The following is an 18906-nucleotide window of genomic DNA, read 5'->3' as shown; positions in this document are numbered from 1 at the left end:
ACACCATCAGCATTCGTAGATTAAATTGGAGATGCATTTTACACCACCACGACGAGCCAGACGCCGAATTTGGTGATTCCCTGGATTTTATCACGAAGAACCTTGCGATGACGCTTGGTACGGGAACGCAAATATGATACCGCTCATTGTACCGTCCGGACAAGCATGTTGCTCGTGTGGTAAGCGAGCACCCACTGATACAAAACAAGCTCGCGTGTCCTGTATATATAACATTCCCGTATGTAATGAAACGCTTACATGCTCCTTTTTGACGGCTCTGCGTGGGATATGCTGGCAAATTGCGCATTTTCCTCGCTGTTTCCGAAGGATTTTCTGAAAATCCTTGTTTTGGTTTATTTATAGTAGTCGCAGTAATTCCGAAATTTAATACGAAATACGTGCACAAATTTCCGATCAGATAGTGCAAAAATATTGCGATTTCGTCCAATAGAACGGAAGATATTCGCATTTCAAACCTGGGAAAATTTCTCAACTGAAATTTTTGAAACGGGACCCCATATTGAAACGTTAGAAGTATTCTACTTCAAAAAATTCGAAGAAAATTGTCGATGTCGATCAAAGTTTCCCGAAATAAAATGAAACTCAAAAAAATTTGAGGAAAAATGTCAATCAGTTTTTAGCGAATAAAAATGAAACTTAAACACGGAGAAAATTTTTCTTCGGAATTAAGTAGGAAGCCGAAGACGCGAAAAAGTACAAATTACTTTTTGGGCGTTTTTTCGCAGTTATGACGTTATGAACGATATTCTATGTACTTTTGAATAAAAAACTCAACGATCACCGGCTTTTTGGACCCTTTTTCCAGGTATTTTAAGATTATTTAGAACCTCTGTCCTATCAAAATAATAGTTCTAGTATAGTGTTACCTAAAAATGAGTATAAATTCTCTCAACTTGACTCAAAGTCCTGCATGCTGTTAACAGTACGGGTAAGACTAGTATGGGTATAAGTATACCGTATAACGAACAACACTGATTAGTATATCGAATAAGAGAAATTAGATCGAAAACTCGGAACCTATTTTATTCTAAAGGAATACATGTCTATTTGAACAGAAAGACATTCTACAATTAATTACAATAAATTTGTAGCTCTAGTAAATTCAGTTTAAAATAACCGATTTGATTCCGCTCAAATTAACTTATTGATCGATTTTTAATGGGAAATAATTGGATCACTCTGATAAACAATACAGGTGTCAGAAAGTTTTTGTCGCTTTTGTTTCAATGGAAAGTGTTTTAATTTATGCAAATTAGAGTATTGAAAAAAAATAGGAGTGGGTAATGTCCGGGACATAACCGCGGTGTTAACGTAGGACTAAACTTGGGTATATCATATGACATTCATGGATAATTTGAACCAATGCACTTTTTGAATGAATGTTTACTGGAAATTTCATGTCGAATGAGATTGCCACATTCACTGATTTTCTAGGACTTGCAAAAACCTTCGGGTTTGTAGATTAATTTGATAAACATTTGCTTATATGAATCACTGGTACATGTACAGAAGAATTGACAGGCGCAAACTCAATCCAAGTTATTAAATGGAACTTTCTAATTCAATTCTTTCTCCATTATGTTTTCATCCTAATAACGGTTTGCAGATAACTATTTTTGGTGAAACCAGACGAGAATCCTTTCTAACGATTCGAACCTTGCCCGAATTCGCTTCTACTGCGAATGAGCATTGTATATCGCAATGCGATCTTTTTTATAAACTGCAGTGCAGATAGTGCAGATGGAAGTCCGTCCTTTTGTGCGACAAATGGAAATATTTTCATCATTATTTTTGGTGTGGCTTTCGCTTAGTAGCAGGGTTGCCACATTCACTAATGTTCTTGAAAGATTTGCAAAAACCACCAATCAAAGCAGGCTAATTAATGCTTTTACAAAATCTATCAAAATTTACGGTAAAATCTACGGAATCTACTACACAATTGTTTTGATTATTTCCCAACGAATCGCGCAAAAATCAGTTTGTTCCGTACAGCACAGCGCAAATAATTGACGTTGGAAAACAAATCGGCAACTTCAGCTGCCAAACACTTAGAAACGATCGAAGCATTTTTCCGTCAATGTCACTTTTCTGACTCAAATTTTTGTAGGTATTTTCTTGCTTCCGTCCAATTAATCAGTTTATTAGTTTTATCGTACATTTTTCGGATATTATTATAGAAAATAACTAACCCGATAAGAGGGAAGTTATTTTCCAAAGCACGAAATGGAAATTTCAATTGTAATTCTTCTGAGAACGATTTTGTGGTCCTAATAAGAACCGTTTGTTGTGAATATTATTTCGCCGTTTCCCGCTCGGCATGATGATTATTTGCTTGGTATAGGTAGCGCACAGATTGGTATCTTCCAACAAACTAACCAGGCAGGCCTCGCTGGCTTCTTAGAGGGCCATTACGGCTGAGCTCCGGAAGAGTAGATCGGTTTTGAAATGCTGTGCAATCTCACGGACCAGGCACTGGAAGAGCAGCTTGCGAATTAGTAACTCTGTCCACTTCTGAGAGCGATGAATTTCACGCAGGGCGACGACAGTTCTTGGTTGGCAGCGATAAGGCAGTAGCTATGATTTGGTTGGTAGTCCAAATGCAGCACACGTACGTGTGTTCTGCTCTGTGGCTTAGACACGTCTGGCTTTAAGAAAAACTGTGACACCCATATTTATAGGTTCTACCATTAATGTTGATTCGCATTAAAAGTAGTTTTTGAACTTTTTAAACAAGTTTTACATAGCAAACAAGGTATGAATAGCAAGCGTTGAACGTTTTCCTTTCGATTTATGCAACAATAATAGTAATTCCTTTAGTAGGAGAAAAGTTATTAAGGTTCAAAGTGTACGTAACGCATCCGTTTTGAAAATTTTGAAATGACACCCAGTATAGTAAAGAAAGACGTAAGTCCTACGTCAAAAACTTTTGTCTGAAAAAGAAAATTTGGGATCCCTTGACCATACGAAATAATACGTTGGTATAGCAGACGATACCTGATGGAAACATGTGCAGTTATTTGTCTCAGAGACTGAAGTCTTGTCAAAATTTGAGAAAAAATGGTGACCCATTACATCAAAAAGTCTTCAAAGAAATGGTTACAAAAATTTGAGAAAATTTTAAATTTAATGTTATATACATGTTAAGTAAACTGAATCAGAGCATTAATGCATAAATATAGATTGGCCCGGTTCGTAATGTATAATGAACAGACAACTACAATGCCTGTGTTCTGAACAAGAAGCCGTTCATCAATGAAGAGCAAAGAATTGAAATGCGCAATGTTGTTTTTAAAACAACTTTGTAAAAATCATCTCAAATTTATCACAGTAACGTATTGAAGCTATGGGGTAATATTTGCGGCTTCAAGGGGTAATTTACTAAACAACATTGGAACATTCCCTCGGAATATTGGAAAGATTGTAATTTTTGTCGACTAGTCCAACTACAAAGTGTGTTGCACGGTATCAACCTAGCAAAGCAAAACAGCTTTGGCATAACGCATAAAGCAACACCGAAAACTGCAAATCTGCGCCAAATATTGTACCTGTTACATTCTTGATTCAGTTTAGTAAACTGCGCTCGTGTACCCGCGTTAATGTACCTAAGCATGAGTACAAAACGAAAAAACCAAAATTGCTTCTACCCGTATACAGCATTGAACCGGAAAGACTAACTGAAAAATAAGAACAAGTCCAGCATTCTTGAGCGTTTTTTCAAAACGTCATATCTGCAATGAGTTACTCTCTTTGTTTACTTTCTCTTTCGATTTTTATGGCGTCACTATAACACTTTTCACTTATTTTACAGTACAGATCGAAAGACGGTGGTTTTAACTAGCATATTATGCAAAGAGTTGAGGGATAAATGTTAAAGTGACCGAATTATTAACAGAAGAGAAAGTAAACAAAGAGAGTAACTCATTGCAGATATGACGTTTTGAAAAAACGCTCAAGCATTGTTCAAGTAAAAAATTAACTTTCCGTTAAGCCTTACCGTCACACCCAGATAATCGAATATTTTTTCGCGGATAACTAATCGATAGCTGATAGCTCCTGGTTTATCTAGAGTTTACGGTACGGTTCGTAATGTATAGAGAATGGACAATTATAGCGCCTGTGTTCTGGACAAGAAACCGTACATCAATGCGAACAACAAACAATTAGTTTTTAGTTTACATTGAAATAATCTATCGGAATATTTAAAAAATTGCAATCTTTGTCGGCGAGTCCAAATTCAACATCTTTGATTTAAAAGGTCTCGTTGTTTCTAGTGGACAAAAACCGAACTTAGATCTGAACGTGAAATGCCTTAAAGCAACAGATACGGGCAGAGATGGTGGATTAGTTATATGTGGTATTATATGTCCACTCGAATGGTTCAGAGTGTTCATTTCAATATGAATATCTTAAAATAACTTTTAAAACAAAGTTCTCGTAAAATGGTGCTTTTATGGTGGATATAACAAATTATATCAGGAGAATGAAACGTACTAAAACGCTTATTGTAAATTCAATGCAAAAACGGTTGAAAGCTGCATTTACAAATAAAAGTTATTACACTGATGATCTGTTATGGAAACTTAAATTGATTTTGAAGAAAATGTGTACCGTACGAATATGATTTTGAAAGATCTATCTTTAGAATTATGATTGTTTATGAATTACAAAACTGATGTTTATATCATCCTTATATGCTGTCTAGTAAAATCTTTCTAAATCAAATATCTCGTAAACTTAAACTTGTAAAATGCACATAAGCACATATGAAAATTGAAATTTTCATCAATCTTCAGAACATCACTCGGTTTTCGCTTAAAAACTTTTCCACAAGCGTTAGATCGTTTCGCGATCTTCAGGACTTTCTTTCCTTTTGCATCGATGTATTTTTAGAATGCAATCGGTGATTCTTGGAAAAATTATTTTGTAAAAGTCGATTTTCCCACACGAAATCTCATGTAAACTTTAAGCTATGGGTGCAAAAATATAGTTTCACCTACCGAGCTTAAAATTTGCAGTCATGCTATTTTAATTTTATTTTATTTGACACATACGCACATACATACACACACACATACACACACATACACACACATACACACACTCATGCACACACATACATACATACACACACATACAGAGTTTTTCCGATCTCGACGAACTGAGTCGAATGGGATAGGCACTCGGCCCTCCGGACCGGGATTAGGTCGACGTTTTTCAGAGTGATTGCATAACCTTTCTATATGAGAAAGGCAAAAATGTGCCAAAATCCAAAAAAGTGAATCGTAGTCAAATTTTTTTTTCGAGTTTGCATCAAATCTCGACGTTTTATGCACCTTGAACACATTTAGCATCAAAAATAAAAATTCTATTTTTAATTTTTCCTATAGTTTATATGAGAAATTTCTGTGTGGCCGCACTCTGAAACCCGTAATTCCGGAACCAGAATTCCGATCGATCCAAAATTCAATAGCAGCCGATGGGAAGGTTGCACCTTTCATTTGAGACTAAGTTTGGGCAAATCGGTCCAGCCATCTCTGAGAAAAATGAGTGATATTATTTGACACATACGCACATACATACACACACATACACACACACACACATACATACACACACACATACAGACTTTTTCCGATCTCGACGAACTGAGTCGAATGGGATATGACACTCGGCCCTCCGGGCCGGGATTAGTTTGACGTTTTTCAGAGTGATTGCATAACCTTTCTATATGAGAAAGGCAAAAACGTAAGGGCGATACTTCAATGCTGATAGGTGGGACCGAAAAAGTAAACAATCGCCAAAGGGGCTATTTACTATTGACACGCCCAGACTAAAAATGAAAGTCAAAAAATAGGCAGAGAGAAACGATAAATAAAAAGTTGCGCCGAAAAAAGTTACTGAGAAATCTCCGACGAAAAATGACAAGTAATTTCTTCCGAGGAAAAATGAAACTCAAAAATGTTTGGACAAAAACGATAAACAAAAAGTTGCGACGGAAATTGTTATTGAGAAAGGTTTGAAGAAAACTGTCGATCAGATTCTCCCGAGGAAAAATGTGACTCAAAAAAATTCGAAGAAAATTGTCGATGTCGATCAAAGTTTCCCGAAATAAAATGAAACTCAAAAAAATTTGAGGAAAAATGTCAATCAGTTTTTAGCGAATAAAAATGAAACTTAAACACGGAGAAAATTTTTCTTCGGAATTAAGTAGGAAGCCGAAGACGCGAAAAAGTACAAATTACTTTTTGGGCGTTTTTTCGCAGTTATGACGTTATGAACGATATTCTATGTACTTTTGAATAAAAAACTCAACGATCACCGGCTTTTTGGACCCTTTTTCCAGGTATTTTAAGATTATTTAGAACCTCTGTCCTATCAAAATAATAGTTCTAGTATAGTGTTACCTAAAAATGAGTATAAATTCTCTCAACTTGACTCAAAGTCCTGCATGCTGTTAACAGTACGGGTAAGACTAGTATGGGTATAAGTATACCGTATAACGAACAACACTGATTAGTATATCGAATAAGAGAAATTAGATCGAAAACTCGGAACCTATTTTATTCTAAAGGAATACATGTCTATTTGAACAGAAAGACATTCTACAATTAATTACAATAAATTTGTAGCTCTAGTAAATTCAGTTTAAAATAACCGATTTGATTCCGCTCAAATTAACTTATTGATCGATTTTTAATGGGAAATAATTGGATCACCCTGATAAACAATACAGGTGTCAGAAAGTTTTTGTCGCTTTTGTTTCAATGGAAAGTGTTTTAATTTATGCAAATTAGAGTATTGAAAAAAAATAGGAGTGGGTAATGTCCGGGACATAACCGCGGTGTTAACGTAGGACTAAACTTGGGTATATCATATGACATTCATGGATAATTTGAACCAATGCACTTTTTGAATGAATGTTTACTGGAAATTTCATGTCGAATGAGATTGCCACATTCACTGATTTTCTAGGACTTGCAAAAACCTTCGGGTTTGTAGATTAATTTGATAAACATTTGCTTATATGAATCACTGGTACATGTACAGAAGAATTGACAGGCGCAAACTCAATCCAAGTTATTAAATGGAACTTTCTAATTCAATTCTTTCTCCATTATGTTTTCATCCTAATAACGGTTTGCAGATAACTATTTTTGGTGAAACCAGACGAGAATCCTTTCTAACGATTCGAACCTTGCCCGAATTCGCTTCTACTGCGAATGAGCATTGTATATCGCAATGCGATCTTTTTTATAAACTGCAGTGCAGATAGTGCAGATGGAAGTCCGTCCTTTTGTGCGACAAATGGAAATATTTTCATCATTATTTTTGGTGTGGCTTTCGCTTAGTAGCAGGGTTGCCACATTCACTAATGTTCTTGAAAGATTTGCAAAAACCACCAATCAAAGCAGGCTAATTAATGCTTTTACAAAATCTATCAAAATTTACGGTAAAATCTACGGAATCTACTACACAATTGTTTTGATTATTTCCCAACGAATCGCGCAAAAATCAGTTTGTTCCGTACAGCACAGCGCAAATAATTGACGTTGGAAAACAAATCGGCAACTTCAGCTGCCAAACACTTAGAAACGATCGAAGCATTTTTCCGTCAATGTCACTTTTCTGACTCAAATTTTTGTAGGTATTTTCTTGCTTCCGTCCAATTAATCAGTTTATTAGTTTTATCGTACATTTTTCGGATATTATTATAGAAAATAACTAACCCGATAAGAGGGAAGTTATTTTCCAAAGCACGAAATGGAAATTTCAATTGTAATTCTTCTGAGAACGATTTTGTGGTCCTAATAAGAACCGTTTGTTGTGAATATTATTTCGCCGTTTCCCGCTCGGCATGATGATTATTTGCTTGGTATAGGTAGCGCACAGATTGGTATCTTCCAACAAACTAACCAGGCAGGCCTCGCTGGCTTCTTAGAGGGCCATTACGGCTGAGCTCCGGAAGAGTAGATCGGTTTTGAAATGCTGTGCAATCTCACGGACCAGGCACTGGAAGAGCAGCTTGCGAATTGGTAACTCTGTCCACTTCTGAGAGCGATGAATTTCACGCAGGGCGACGACAGTTCTTGGTTGGCAGCGATAAGGCAGTAGCTATGATTTGGTTGGTAGTCCAAATGCAGCACACGTACGTGTGTTCTGCTCTGTGGCTTAGACACGTCTGGCTTTAAGAAAAACTGTGACACCCATATTTATAGGTTCTACCATTAATGTTGATTCGCATTAAAAGTAGTTTTTGAACTTTTTAAACAAGTTTTACATAGCAAACAAGGTATCAATAGCAAGCGTTGAACGTTTTCCTTTCGATTTATGCAACAATAATAGTAATTCCTTTAGTAGGAGAAAAGTTATTAAGGATCAAAGTGTACGTAACGCATCCGTTTTGAAAATTTTGAAATGACACCCAGTATAGTAAAGAAAGACGTAAGTCCTACGTCAAAAACTTTTGTCTGAAAAAGAAAATTTGGGATCCCTTGACCATACGAAATAATACGTTCACACCTAGAAAAAATAGTGTAAATTTACGTCTCCTGGCCATGACATATACGAGCATCAAAAATGACTTATTTTTACGTTGGATTTTAATTTTACATGACGTTTAATTACGTTAATCATGTAATTTTACTCCACATACAGCGTTTGTTCTGAATGGTAGGAAGTGTAATTTTATGTCATTGCGCATGTAAAGTATATGTTTCATGTAAAATTAAATAGAACACGGTAATGTTCTGTCATTTCTGAAATTACGGTTCGTTGAATTGTGTCATGTTTGCAATTACGTCAACGATAAAATTCAGATTTTTTTGGTGTGTTGGTATAGCAGACGATACCTGATGGAAACATGTGCAGTTATTTGTCTCAGAGACTGAAGTCTTGTCAAAATTTGAGAAATAATGGTGATCCATTACATCAAAAAGTCTTCAAAGAAAGGGTTACAAAAATTTGAGAAAATTTTAAATTTAATGTTATATACATGTTAAGTAAACTGAATCAGAGCATTAATGCATAAATATAGATTGGCCCGGCTCGTAATGTATAATGAACAGACAACTACAATGCCTGTGTTCTGAACAAGAAGCCGTTCATCAATGAAGAGCAAAGAATTGAAATGCGCAATGTTGTTTTTAAAACAACTTTGTAAAAATCATCTCAAATTTATCACAGTAACGTATTGAAGCTATGGGGTAATATTTGCGGCTTCAAGGGGTAATTTACTAAACAACATTGGAACATTCCCTCGGAATATTGGAAAGATTGTAATTTTTGTCGACTAGTCCAACTACAAAGTGTGTTGCACGGTATCCACCTAGCAAAGCAAAACAGCTTTGGCATAACGCATAAAGCAACACCGAAAACTGCAAATCTGCACCAAATATTGTACCTGTTACATTCTTGATTCAGTTTAGTAAACTGCGCTCGTGTACCCGCGTTAATGTACCTAAGCATGAGTACAAAAACGAAAAAACCAAAATTGCTTCTACCCGTATACAGCATTGAACCGGAAAGACTAACTGAAAAATAAGAACAAGTCCAGCATTCTTGAGCGTTTTTTCAAAACGTCATATCTGCAATGAGTTACTCTCTTTGTTTACTTTCTCTTTCGATTTTTATGGCGTCACTATAACACTTTTCACTTATTTTACAGTACAGATCGAAAGACGGTGGTTTTAACTAGCATATTATGCAAAGAGTTGAGGGATAAATGTTAAAGTGACCGAATTATTAACAGAAGAGAAAGTAAACAAAGAGAGTAACTCATTGCAGATATGACGTTTTGAAAAAACGCTCAAGCATTGTTCAAGTAAAAAATTAACTTTCCGTTAAGCCTTACCGTCACACCCAGATAATCGAATATTTTTTCGCGGATAACTAATCGATAGCTGATAGCTCCTGGTTTATCTAGAGTTTACGGTACGGTTCGTAATGTATAGAGAATGGACAATTATAGCGCCTGTGTTCTGGACAAGAAACCGTACATCAATGCGAACAACAAACAATTAGTTTTTAGTTTACATTGAAATAATCTATCGGAATATTTAAAAAATTGCAATCTTTGTCGGCGAGTCCAAATTCAACATCTTTGATTTAAAAGGTCTCGTTGTTTCTAGTGGACAAAAACCGAACTTAGATCTGAACGTGAAATGCCTTAAAGCAACAGATACGGGCAAAGATGGTGGATTAGTTATATGTGGTATTATCACCCTTATTCTTGATAACGTCGTATTTGAAATTCGTTCGAAGGCATGTTTTCGAACGAGTTCGAAAATCCAATTATAGCGCATTGCGCACATAATAAGTGCGACTAAAAGTGCGGAAAGGCTTATAAAACTGCGCTTCTACATTGAATTGCCTTGGTGTCTATTACGCACTTATGTTTTATCCAACGAGGAATAAGTGCGCCTCATACATGAAAACGATTCAATGTAAAAGCGCACTTTTATAAGAAAAATCGCACTTTTATGGAGTCCAGTTTTAAATGCCATAAATAATATTAGTTTCGTTCGAGTCGCGCGATTCGATCGACTTGGCTCGAGAATGGTGTTACCAGATGAATCAAAACTCGAACATCGTAACTGACATACGTCAACACGAAAATGTTTTGGTGTGTGTTCAAATCGTTAAACTGTCATTTACAAAAGCAAAACAAACCGGAATTATAAGGATTTGCTCAAAGATTTTCGTATTAATTTATTTTGTATTATTGGTAACGATTGCATACTTCGGCCGTAAATTCATCAATTTTAATTCTTATTTGTAATTAGTGTGCCGTATTGTTTGTATCCGTAAGTACCGTAGGAATTAACGTCAGAATTTAACGTGTTATCTTGCTCCAGCTAGCGGAATAATTTTTATATGAAGTTGAAATTTGTCCTCCTGTACTCCTGTTAGTGATTCGGTCGATAAGTTCCGTGTACAGTTTCACTTGTCATAGCGGTTGTAATTTTTATTCATTCAGTAAATAATTTGGTCAACAGTAATTCTAAAGCATATTTTATATTACAAATATCGTGTTCGTGGCAGAGATTTTACTACGAGATTGCATTGTATAATACGAGGTGGTGGTCCAATATTTATATCGCTTCCAGAGTCGCTTTGTGTCCGTGGCGGGAATCATATGTGAACCTTTGAGGTTTTTGCGAAAAGTGCAATTGAGCTGAACTTACTAATGCTAACTTCGTTTTTGGAACCAGAACAGTGCAACTGTTTTTTGTATGGATTTTACAATCATTGGAGAAAATTCAAAAACGAAATCTACAAAAGATTGCCAACTAGACATCGTGAATAACTTAGGTTAAAGAGAATTTAAATTCATCAACTTCGCCTTCTATTCAAAAGGACTTCCCGGTCAATTCAATAATGCGCAGGACAATTACTTGGTAAGTGATTCTATTGACACAAAGAATCCTTCCTGATCGGGACTTGCGCTTATGATGAGCAATCTCCAAATTGTAAAGTTAACATCAGTAAAAATGTCAACTTCGTACAATGTATTAAACTTTCTCGATTATTTGTTGGTATGATAATTCATATCATATTTCGTTCAATTTCTCTATAAGGAACAATTCATAAATTATGTAAAGCGTTTAGGGGGTGGGGAAGTAAGCTAGATCGTTACGTAACATGTTTTTACTGAACAAAAAAAAATTTCGAAGAATTTGTTACGTAATAGGGGAGGGGGATAGAGAAATTTGTGACAATTTGTTACATGGGGAGGGAGGAGTCAATTTTGGGCAATCTTCGCGTTACGTAATTTGTGAATGGTCCCTAAGTATGTTTGGCCGCACATAGTAATGTTTTTCAACAATAAGGGCTGATTTCTTCACCCTCGCTTTACTTTTAAACCAGGTTCACCAGTACGTTCAAACCTGGTTTAAGCGATAAGCGAGGGTGAAGAAATCGGCCCTAAATCCATCATAGTAAAGTTTACGCCGTTTAACATGTATACCATAAATTTATCTTATCAACAGTTTGCACAATTCGGGACAGCAGTTTAATCAAAGACAAATGAATTAATCGAGCCAAGTCAAGACTGATACTATCGTTTGAAAGAAACTAAAGAAGTAAAATGGAATCAGTGATGTTGGGATGTTTGGCCGAGGAAGAGGCGCCAATACGATTGATACGACGAAATTTAAGAAATAATTTGAAATTAATGGATCTTCCTGACCAGTTGTGAGTATACTGTAAACTTAAATACCAATAGCAATACAGTCATGGTTCGCTGGTTGAACCTATAGATTCTATGGGTTTTCTGTAACAACAAGCTTTTTAAATATTATCCATTAAATTTCTCAGCACGTAACTGATAATTTTCAATTTAATTTCAGATTTGTGAAGCATTTTCGTTTATCTAAAAGCGCGTTTCAATACGTCCTTCGAGAAATTGAAAACGATTTCCCGTCTACTAGAAAAACTGGTCTCTCTCCAATGGAAAAATTAGCCGCAACTCTTCGGTTTTTAGCAGAGGGTAGCTATCAGCACGGAACTGGACAAGACTTCAACGTGGCTCTGTCGCAGTCAACATTCTCTAAAGTTCTTGCTGAAACGCTCTTAATAATGGAACGTAGACTCTGCCCAGCATGGATATCGCTTGAGATGACGGAAGAAGAGAAACGCCAAGCAAAAATATATTTCTATGAAAAATCTGAAATTCCAGGCATCATTATGTGCGTGGATGGAACACACGTAAAAATAATTCCCCCGGCGAAAGATAGAAACTTATATTACAATAGGAAAGGATATTATAGTTTAAACGCATTAGTCGTAAGTATGACGTAAAGTTGATAGAGAATTACAGTCGAGTGAGCAGCCAATATATGCAGAATTGTCCAATATTCTATTTAATTTTCTTTATGCATAGGGTCCCAGTTAAGCTCAGCCGGGAATGAACCGGAATTCCGGCTGGCTCCAGTTCGTGTTCCGACTACAGTGACACAACCGATTCTAGTCCAGATCGCTAATTGCAAACAGCAAGAAGACAACATTGAACTGATGCTAATTAAGCTATTTAAGTGTGTTTAAATAGTGATCCCCTTACGCACATAAGATTAGCTTTTCTAGGCAATACTCCCACGGTCGGCGGTGTAGAGTTCAAATTGCTTTTGAATAGACAACATAGAATATACTCGGTAGCCGGCTACCCCGAGTTTAAAAAGAACCAAAAACTAAACAAGATCTATTCTTTTTCGAGTGATCATGTACTCAAAGACTAGCTAAACAAATACCTAATAAACTATGCTTTACAGATCGCATCGCTAGCTTGGAGCGAATCCTAGACCTTACACCCATCCAAACTACCACTCCGCAACACCTATGGAAGAGCCTGATGAATCGTCTACCTTCCGTTAAGTAGGTAGAGCCTCAACACTTTCCGTCTACCTTATCCTTTATCCTTGTCCATGAACGATGGAGATGAGGGCGGCCGGCAATGATGGCTATCATACTGTTGAGGTTTTAATATGGGTCGGATTGGTATGCATTCCTACATACCACTTCCAAAGCAACTCTTATTAGGAAATCAGCAGTCAAACATGATGAAGTTAGTGTGCAATCCGTCAAAATCATCATCACAACGCAACGCAACGCACGTGCTCTAGCGTCGACACGTTGCTCATCAAGTTCGTGTCTGAAACGCCATTGAATATAGGTGCAAGGTGTACTAAGAATGCAATAGACAATTCCACAATTTTATTGAACAAAACCTGCCATGGAATCATAGGTTGAAGAAACGAGAAAGGCACAATTGCATCACTAGGTGGATTAAAACTGTTTTTGTGAGAGAAATAACACAGTTATTAGAATACAACAAATCAACGCATGTATGTATATCAATACAAGCCCCACTCTTTTCCCAATTTCTCTCGACACTACTATTATGCTGTAGTAAAACATCATTAAAAAATTTGTGTTGACGTCGGTTTGAATATTGATTCTAATTCAAGAACAATCAACTTATTGTGGACCTTGTAATCATAATTTGTCACCCTATCTAATAAGATCAATAAGGAAACTTCAATATCTTATAAGAGAAACACCAAAACGATACATACAAATATTCTATTTGATTCCATCAAATTACACAAATAGGCCAAAACATCATTAAACAAATATTTATGTTCAAATACTCCTGCGCTGATATGCAATTTTCATTTTGCACTCTATTATCACAGTCATGTCACCTAGAGACTAGAAGAAAATTTCTTTTTAGTCACTAGGTGACGTGACCGTGAGAAAAGGGCCTCCTGATCTAATTAAAATTGCAGCATATGGCGACACCTTTCACATGAACGTAGATACATAATACTCTTCTACCAGCTAATGGTCTTTTCGGTTACACACAGCCATTCATATGGCCAACTGTAACGATTGGTTTACTGAAATAAGTTTCAGAGTATTTATACGTAACATTTCTAAACATCTAAGCAGCATCGATGAATTTTCGTTTCGTGGGTAATACAAAGTTGGAACACCTGAATGCTTAAGTATCATTAATGTAGGCCAATTGCATCTCAATGATTTGCTGTTTTAGTTGCAGCTTATCTTTTAATGATTTTTCAACAGCGGCATTGTGACGTCGTTGTTCTTCCAGTTCTGACTTTTTGGATTCATCGATGCTGCTTAAAGTTTTGTATATTCTTCTGACATTGTATCCGAAATCATCCATTCTGTTATTGATCGCTGTCAAAGTAGATACCACGGTTTGGTGGTGTTTTTTTTGTTCATTGATCTGTTCTTCGAGCAGATCGATCGCTGTTCTTTTGGATTTCTTGGGTTTTGGAAGACTCCGGATGACATCATCGTCCGAATCAGCGATGCGATTGTTCAAGTCGCTGATCACATCAAGTGTCTCGTTGCTCTGTCCAGATGCATCTATTGTGTGATCATCTTCCCGAAATTCGCATGACGGTGTACCAAACGAGATTGCATGCTGTACACCTTCAACAGTTGCTCGTAGTCCAGTCAAACAAACTGCTTGTTCTTCTAAGTCCGACAACTCAATCAGTTTGTTTGGTCCGCCGCCAGTAGCCCGCAACTCCTTGACATTGTGCGCGAGTTTTTTCTTAAGATTTGATTTGTAATCAAACCATACCTAAAATGTATAATTATGTAAAATAAATCGTTAGGTTAGGAAAAACCAATGATATTCTTAATTTGCATATAAAAATAGCAATCGATCCATCTTTCAGAAATTTTGCCAGGCGTTTAATTTTACATGTGCCCTTATTTAGCAAAGTATCAAAAATGTGTACTGTTTTAATTATTGTTCCAGAAGAGAAGTATTTCGGTAGATTTAGGAATATCTGAACAATTTATGAGGTATCTCAGCGGAAGAAAGAATAGAAATATGAAAGCGATTATTTTGTTTCGAATGATGACAACATTTGAGAAACTGTCGCAAACATCGCACTTTTCCACAATAAACTTACCTTTTTCCAGCCTGTTGAATCTTTAATAGGCGGTCCCATACTGTTTAACTCAGTCGCAAGAGTACTCCAGAAAGGAGCCACATTCCCTTTGGAGAATCCTTTTGCCACATCCGGCCTTGTCTCCAGAAGCGCTATCATTCGTGAGAACTGCCGTTTAGATGTGCTTTTCGTTTTTGCTGATTCCCTGTAAAATATAATACGATTAGTTCCTATATTAGATTTTTTTTATTTGTAAAAAACTACCCGAACGAAAATTTGTTACTTACATTTTAAATCCGCAACCAAACAATCTCGGATCCACATACGAGTGAAAACTCCGTTCGAGCGTAATAGAAAATTACGTTGACGTTTGAATCGAGCGATGTTCGAAAAACGGATTCATTCGATCGAAACCGATAATGCAAATTGGTCGATTCGATCGTAATGATTCGAAACGTCGTAATCAAGAATAAGGGTGTATATGTCCACTCGAATGGTTCAGAGTGTTCATTTCAATATGAATATCTTAAAATAACTTTTAAAACAAAGTTCTCGTAAAATGGTGCTTTTATGGTGGATATAACAAATTATATCAGGAGAATGAGACGTACTAAAACGCTTATTGTAAATTCAATGCAAAAACGGTTGAAAGCTGCATTTACAAATAAAAGTTATTACACTGATGATCTGTTATGGAAACTTAAATTGATTTTGAAGAAAATGTGTACCGTACGAATATGATTTTGAAAGATCTATCTTTAGAATTATGATTGTTTATGAATTACAAAACTGATGTTTATATCATCCTTATATGCTGTCTAGTAAAATCTTTCTAAATCAAATATCTCGTAAACTTAAACTTGTAAAATGCACATAAGCACATATGAAAATTGAAATTTTCATCAATCTTCAGAACATCACTCGGTTTTCGCTTAAAAACTTTTCCACAAGCGTTAGATCGTTTCGCGATCTTCAGGACTTTCTTTCCTTTTGCATCGATTTATTTTTAGAATGCAATCGGTGACTCTTGGAAAAATTATTTTGTAAAAGTCGATTTTCCCACACGAAATCTCATGTAAACTTGAAGCTATGGGTGCAAAAATATAGTTTCACCTACCGAGCTTAAAATTTGCAGTCATGCTAGGACCATAACGGAACACAGAAAGTTAATGTTTCAAAGGTTTTCTGCCATTTAGAAAGTTGCTCAGCGCATTTTTTTCATGTTCATCTTTCCGAATAATAGGCCAAAAATTGTTGTTAGTGTTTTTACTGGTAGCTACTGATGAAATGTTGAAAGTATTATCAAAATCGAAGATGATCGGACACGTTTAAACCGGGAGGGTTAAGAAGCTTGTCAGAGGTGTTATAAAATACAAGACTGGGGAAAACTTTAATTTAATCGGTTATCTAAAATTACTAAGATTCCTCGAAATATCAAATAGTCAAATGTTAGAATACAATACAGAGCATTTACTGTATATTGGCTTTGTTTCCACAACTGCACCAATTAACAGATTAAGGGCCGACTTCTTCGCCCTCGCTTAACTTTTAAGCCAGGTTCACCAGTATGTTTAAACCTGGCTGAAGGTTCAGGCCGAGCCAACCAGCCAGGTGTCGAGATTTGTTCGGCGATTCCGGTGGAGCAGTGTGTGTGTGAGCTAAATATGATAGGAAAGCTTAGGATTATTATTGATATCAGACCACTGGAATGAGTGTCTATTGGAATGTTTACAGGCAGTTATTTGATATTGATGTTATTAAACAACTGTATTTTTAAATTATGTAGGACATCGAACAAGACTTTTTTTTTATTTTAGGTTCAAAATCTCAAAATGTGAACTTCAGAATGATTTGAAGAACGTAGAATACGCACCTAGATATTTTACGCCATGTATTGTAGTATATTGAAGTTTTGTCAATCACTACAGTAAAATCGATCGTAGAGGCCAATGTGAATCCAATATAATTTTAAATTAGAAACTTCTAGACGTTTTATTAACGTAAAATAAATTGTTAGTAGAACAAACGTGATGAAATAAGTGGATGAGTCATTATATATGTGTATCAAGGCGTTGTGGAACGTGCAGTTTACAACCTATTTTGTACATATACGATTCTGTATGACATGAAAATATTATGCGCATTTTTAATGCCAATGTTTTGATGACATTACTGTACTTAGTCTGAAATTATTGTTATAAGAAGGTTTAAAACATTTGAATAAACGAGTTCGAATATTACCCCACATTATTTTTTTTTCAAAATTCTTCAATTTACTTGTTTAACAGAATTCTGACAGAGAATCCGTCGTATATTATAAAACAAGCCCTAAAAAATTGAAATCGGGACGGTTCAATAAGTTGACCCAGAGAAACTAAAAATTCCCATTCTGCAAAAAGTTGAATAACTTTCACAATTTCCGTCCGATCTAAACTAATAAGTGTTTATTTTTTTGGTTATTATCAGACTTTAATAGACCCATAAAAATATAATTCTTAGGATTGCTTCACCTTGCCCAAAATATTGACCAATTGCTCATTTTTCAAATTAAGAAACAGTTCAATAAACTCGTAAATAACGTCAGAATCAGTAGTCGCACTAAAACAAAATGTTCATATAATATATATTATTTCCGGATTCAGCACACAGTTTTACATTGAAAATAACCACTAGCTTATTTAATTCAGAAATGCTGTAAATTAGTGTAATTATTATTGTAATTTTGAATTAAATCAGTCAGCATCATTAAATTTTTAACTTCAATCCAATTATTTTTTTTTTGAGTGGGGGGCTGGTGTTGAACCCCAAAGCTTCCTCTTGGCTACACCGCTGCTTGGAGTTATTTATTTCGCTTTTCATTTTCGGAGATATGTTTCAGATCGATCCGAGGGTCATTAGTTAGAAAATTTGTAGTCAGAAGGTTGAATTTATTGATTGGACTTCCGGTTGCAGAGTTACGTGTTGAAGAGTGCGACCACACAGCAAATTCTCATATAAAGTGAAATGAAAAATTCTCAAAGGGGGTAGTAAGGGAAAATTTCAAAATCGAATTTGTATTTTTGATGCCAAATGACTTTAAAATGCATGAAACGTTGAGATTTGATGAAATCTCGAAGAAAATTTTTTGACAAAAATTGACTTTTTGGATTTTGGCACATTTTTGCTTTTCTCATATAGAAAGGTTATGCAATCACTCTGAAAATGGTCAACCTAATCCCGGCCTCCTATTTTTTTACCTATAAGGCTCAAGTAGGAGTATGCAATGAGGGGTTGTTACTTTAAAATTAAAAACTAGTTTAAAATTTCTTAACAAGTTGAAAATTTTCGGTAGGGTCCGGACCCTCCGGATCTTTCTCCTTGATCCGCCGCTGGTTTCGAGTGATGAATATGTAATATACATTTCAGTCATTGTATTGAACATAACCAGCCATGAAATCGTAGTTTGGACAAATGAGAAGGG

The 18906-nt window shown here is 35.8% G+C and overlaps 1 protein-coding gene and 1 long non-coding RNA gene across 2 annotated transcripts; one reads left to right on the top strand and one right to left on the bottom strand.

Moving 5' to 3' along the window:
* The first annotated feature begins 10654 nt into the window (after positions 1-10654).
* LOC131690666 (uncharacterized) lies at positions 10655-13405 on the top strand. Its single transcript, XR_009305610.1, has 3 exons — positions 10655-10823; positions 12009-12213; positions 12369-13405. It is a non-coding gene; the product is annotated as an uncharacterized LOC131690666 (long non-coding RNA).
* Positions 13406-14402: 997 nt separating this feature from the next.
* LOC131690658 (uncharacterized) lies at positions 14403-15675 on the bottom strand. Its single transcript, XM_058976590.1, has 2 exons — positions 15468-15675; positions 14403-15130 (listed from the first exon to the last, which is right to left on the bottom strand). The coding sequence occupies exons 1-2, from the start codon at positions 15603-15605 to the stop codon at positions 14519-14521; spliced, it is 750 nt and encodes a 249-aa protein (XP_058832573.1). The 5' UTR covers positions 15606-15675; the 3' UTR covers positions 14403-14518.
* Positions 15676-18906: the final 3231 nt, after the last annotated feature.

Source organism: Topomyia yanbarensis, chromosome 3, assembly GCF_030247195.1.
Source record: "Topomyia yanbarensis strain Yona2022 chromosome 3, ASM3024719v1, whole genome shotgun sequence".
Lineage (NCBI taxonomy): Eukaryota > Metazoa > Arthropoda > Insecta > Diptera > Culicidae > Topomyia > Topomyia yanbarensis.
This window is presented reverse-complemented; position numbering and strand designations above follow the sequence as displayed.

Coding starts and splice junctions, on each gene's coding strand:
- LOC131690658 (XM_058976590.1), bottom strand. CDS start 15,605: ATGATAGCGCTTCTGGAGACAAGGCCGGATGTGGCAAAAGGATTCTCC. Junction 15,131..15,467: donor ATTCAACAGGCTGGAAAAAG/GTAAGTTTATTG, acceptor TATACATTTTAG/GTATGGTTTGATTACAAATC.